The sequence below is a fragment of the Manacus vitellinus genome, unplaced genomic scaffold (genome assembly GCF_001715985.3).
Source record: "Manacus vitellinus isolate BGI_N305 unplaced genomic scaffold, ASM171598v3 scaffold_22_pilon, whole genome shotgun sequence".
Lineage (NCBI taxonomy): Eukaryota > Metazoa > Chordata > Aves > Passeriformes > Pipridae > Manacus > Manacus vitellinus.
Window position 1 is genome coordinate 8,920,865 of NW_021939632.1, and position 4,452 is coordinate 8,925,316.

Here is a 4,452-nt window from a genome sequence, read left to right on the forward strand (position 1 = left end):
CTGCTGTGGGCCACTGTCCTGGGGCTGCTGTGCCAGCGCCTGGCCATCCGTCTGGGCGTGGTGACTGGGAAGGACCTGGGCGAGATTTGCTACCTCTATTACCCCAAGGTGAGCAGCCACGGGGAGCCCCTGGGATCACAGTCTGAAGGGACCTTGCGCTTGGGATGGTGACAGTCCTAGCAGGGACTTGGGAGGCTGGAGAGGTGCAGGAAGATGCTGCGAGAGCCCTGCCTCTCCCAGGGGCTCCCCAAAGCCCCCCAAGCCCCGGTGCCCCCCATCTGGTGCCCACACCCCTGCGGTACAGGAGCCCGGGGAGGGGGGGAGCTACCTCGGTGTCCTGGTCCGACCTGGGGACATATGAGAGCATCCCCCGCGGGGGGTGAGCCCAAGCGTCAGGGCAGCGACTCGCTGCCGAGACGCGGAGCCTGGGCGAGTTGGGGCAGGAAACTGGGGGGGCTCGAGGGGAGGGATCACATGGCGAAGGAGAGGAGGAGCTCAGGGTCCCTTTTAGGCGTCAGGATCCTGCTGGTGGGTGGAACGAACGAGGAGATGTTGGCTGAATGACAGGCCCCCAAAAGGAGGATGCATCCCTCTGCCCTGCTCCGCCCCCTCCCCCGAAGCATCATCTCCAGACTGCTGGGTCCTATCCTCAGCTCCCACTGGGGCAGGGATGGGGATGGGAGTGCAGGCTTAGATTTAGCATTCACCTTTTACCCTGAGATTGTCGTGTGAGAAACTAAGAGGCATCTCCTGGGGTTCCCATGTTGTTCTGGGTGGCCTGCCACAGTCTGGGGACAGGGATTTCCACCCAGGATGCTGTGCCAGCTCACCCAGGGCCAAGCCACACTGTGGGCTCAGACACCTCATGCTGCCCTGGCCCTTCCAGGTGCCCCGTGTGCTGCTCTGGCTCATGATGGAGATCGCCATCATCGGCTCTGACATGCAGGAGGTGATCGGGACAGCCATTGCTTTCAGCCTGCTCTCAGCTGGCCGGTGAGCCTACCCATGGGGATCCCCTAGCCTCCTCCACGGCCCCACTCCACAGAGGGGCATGTATCTAATCCCCCCCTTGCCATCCTGCAGCATTCCCCTCTGGGGTGGGGTCCTCATCACCGTTGTAGACACCCTCTTCTTCCTCTTCCTCGATAAGTACGGTGAGTGCCAGGGTGGGGGGGATGGGGTTACACTCACCTAGGCATCCCTGGTGCCAATGTGACACCAGTGTCCCCTGCTCCATCCCGCCCCATCTCTTGACCCCTCTAGGGCTCCGCAAACTGGAGGCTTTCTTTGGCCTCCTCATCACCATCATGGCCCTGACCTTCGGCTACGAGGTGAAGGGGGGAGCTGGGCACAACCCTTTTCCTGCAGGGTACTGGCAAGGGACCCCCATGTGGGGTGTTCCCACTGGTACCAGCCTGCAGCAGGAGGGTGGCAGCTCACAGTGACCCTTCCCACTGACTCCCAGTACGTGGTGGTGAGGCCAGTGCAGGTGAAAGTGCTGAAGGGCATTTTCCTGCCCTACTGCCCGGGCTGTGGGCGAGAGGAGCTGCTGCAGGCCGTGGGCATTGTTGGCGCCATCATTATGCCTCATAACATCTTCCTCCACTCCTCCTTGGTCAAGGTGAGACCAAGATACTGCCATGGGCACTGCCCCCCCCGGTGGGGGGACACTTGGTGGGGACCAGCTGGTCCTGGCTGCACGACAGGGCCGCTCCACTGACCCTGTGACACTCATGTCACTACCATGCCCAGACACGGGCAATCGACCGATCCAAGAAGCAGGCAGTGCAGGAGGCCAACATGTATTTCCTGACTGAGTCCTGCCTGGCCCTCTTCGTCTCCTTCCTCATCAACCTCTTTGTCATGGCTGTCTTCGGCGAGGCTTTCTACCGCCAGCGAAACGAGGACGTGGTGAGTGTCACCTTGTGCCCACAGGGAGGTGACAGCTGTGCCCAGCTGTGGAGATGGGCAGGGTAATCATGCCTTGGAGAATGGATATTCTCTGAGACATGGGATGTGGGGGTGTCCCCGTGTCTGTGGGGCCACTGGGTGGCTGTCACGCTTGTGCCTGCCATGCCTTGCAGCACAACAAGTGCATCAACAGCAGCATCAGCCACTATGCCGACATTTTCCCTGCCAACAACGAGACGGTCTCTGTGGATATCTACCAGGGGGTGAGTGGCACCAGGCTGTACCCAGTGAGCATCCATTCCCATTCGGGGGGCACATCACTCCCCCCACCAACTCCTGGGGATGGGGGCTATTGCAATCCCACTGAAAAGCTGGGAGCTGATGGGGATGCCTAGAGTGGGGGACACTTTGGGGTGCCCACTGGAGCGTCCTCACATAGGGTGTCATCCTGGGCTGCTATTTCGGGGCAGCGGCATTGTACATCTGGGCCATTGGGATCCTGGCAGCAGGACAGAGTTCCACGATGACCGGGACTTATGCTGGGCAGTTCGTCATGGAGGTGAGAGACAGGGATCTTGGCCCTTGCTCCCACATGGAGCAGCTGGGAGCAGGGGAATCACAGGTGGACCCTGGGTGGGAGGTTCTATGGGCAGCACATTCCCCCAAAGAGTATTGAGAAGTGTTAATTGCCCCCCATTCCTGCAGGGAGCCGGGCATGGAGCATTTCCCACCTGGTGGGAGGCAGCTTGCTAGCACCAGTGTCCCTGGTCCCTAGGAGGAGGGATGGGAACAGTGCCCACCCACTTCACTTCATTGCCACCCCTGTCCCCTGTGACACTCTGTGGTGCCCCACGCAGTGCTTCCCTAATTAGATCCTCTGTTAATGAGCTGGAGCTGACACCTAGTGGGGCCCGGCAGCCCTGCAAGGGGCCAATCAGCACAGAGAAGGGGGCAACGCCCCCCATATTCCTCCCAGCCAGTGTCTGGGGATCACCCTGACATGGTGCCTCAGGCATGGCGAGGGTGCAAGTTTTGCCGTGTCCCAGGGCTTCCTGCAGCTCCGCTGGCCTCGCTTCGCCCGGGTGCTCTTCACTCGCTCCTTTGCCATCCTGCCCACCGTTTTTGTGGCCACTTTCAAGGATGTCAGCCACCTCACAGGCATGAATGACCTACTCAACGTCCTGCAGAGCATCCTGGTAAGGGGGAGGGAAGGCATCACCTGCTCCCAAACACCCCAGCCTGGTGGCCTTGCGCCCCTCATCTCCCTCTCCTTCCAGCTGCCCTTCGCTGTCCTGCCTGTCCTCACCTTCACCAGCCTGCACCCGCTCATGCAGGACTTCACCAACAGCCTGTGAGTGCCAGGGCAAGGGGAGGCACAGAGGGGGGCAGAGTGGGGCACTCCAGCTGCAGGTCTGTCCCTTTGGCCCATCCTGGCCCCCTCAGCCATGCCACAGGGGCAATTACCATATGGACGTTGGAGGGGTATGTTCATTCCCACCTGCCCAGGGCAGACAAAGTGGAACAGACCCTGTCATCACCCTCTCCATCCTTCTCCCAATGGCTCTTGGGCACCCCTGGGTCCTCAGCATCCTCCTGGCACTCCCAGCCCTGGACTTGGAGGATGGACGAAGCCCACACCAAAAGCCCTGGGGTGGGAGTGAAATATAGCTGTGGGGTGCAGAGATGTCCCAGCTGGGGTCTTGCTCACCTACAAACCCAGTTTCCCCAGCCATCTGTGCACAGCGGCACACGGGGTGGGGGCCTGCCCTGGCACTGATGCCCACTGCCCTGCCCTCAGCCCAGGGAAGGTGCTGATGACCCTCATCACAGGACTGGTCTGTGCCATCAACATCTACTTTGTGGTGGACTTTCTGCCGACGCTGCAGGGCCTGGAGTACCACATCCCCCTGGGCCTGCTGCTGGCTGCCTATGTAGCTTTCATCGCCTACCTGGTAGGGCTGGCACCGTGGGATGGGCAGGGAGAGCATCCCTGGTAGGTGCCCATTAACCTGTCCTCTTTGCCCCTGCAGATCTGGACATGTAGCATCGCACACGGAGCCCGGTTCCTGGCCCGGGGCCACCACAGCCACTTCAATTTTGGTGTCACCCTCGACTCGTCAGCCCTGACAGGGACCCGGTGACAGAGCCCTTCCATGCTCACTGTCGCCCCGTACCTGCCCAGCACGGCCTCCTCACATCGGGCACTGATTTGCTGACACTCCAAGGCCAGGGATGATGTTCTGGCCAGCGATGCACCCAGCAAGAAAGGGGTTAACACCCGGACAGACCTCCCCTCGAGTTTTTAGAGCCCAGCCCCCTCTCCCCCCAGTTCAGGGGTGCTGGTCCAGGCTGGATGCGAGCGGGGGCGGGGGGAATAGCAGCGGGAGGTGCCCCCATCCCTTGGCACAGACGCTTCGCTGAATGAGCCGCGTCGAGACCTCCCTTGCTCATTATTGCCGGGAACCGCCGGCCCCCGGGACCGCTAATTACCGCCGGAGACCGCTAATCACCGCTGGGGACCGCTAATCACCGCCTGGGACC

The 4,452-nt window shown here is 61.4% G+C and overlaps 1 protein-coding gene across 1 annotated transcript in view; it reads left to right on the plus strand.

The window, feature by feature from the left end:
* Positions 1-4,437, plus strand: part of SLC11A1 (solute carrier family 11 member 1) — a 6,426-nt gene extending 1,989 nt beyond the window's left edge. The window contains exons 4-15 of the mRNA XM_029959865.1: positions 1-108; positions 887-993; positions 1,084-1,154; positions 1,264-1,331; positions 1,466-1,621; positions 1,753-1,911; positions 2,085-2,174; positions 2,351-2,470; positions 2,958-3,107; positions 3,189-3,262; positions 3,710-3,863; positions 3,942-4,437. The exon at positions 1-108 is cut by the window's left edge and continues 10 nt beyond it. Coding sequence (XP_029815725.1) covers positions 1-108; positions 887-993; positions 1,084-1,154; positions 1,264-1,331; positions 1,466-1,621; positions 1,753-1,911; positions 2,085-2,174; positions 2,351-2,470; positions 2,958-3,107; positions 3,189-3,262; positions 3,710-3,863; positions 3,942-4,052 — 1,368 coding nt within the window. The 3' untranslated portion in view covers positions 4,053-4,437. The remainder of the gene's footprint in view (positions 109-886; positions 994-1,083; positions 1,155-1,263; positions 1,332-1,465; positions 1,622-1,752; positions 1,912-2,084; positions 2,175-2,350; positions 2,471-2,957; positions 3,108-3,188; positions 3,263-3,709; positions 3,864-3,941) is intronic.
* Positions 4,438-4,452: the final 15 nt, after the last annotated feature.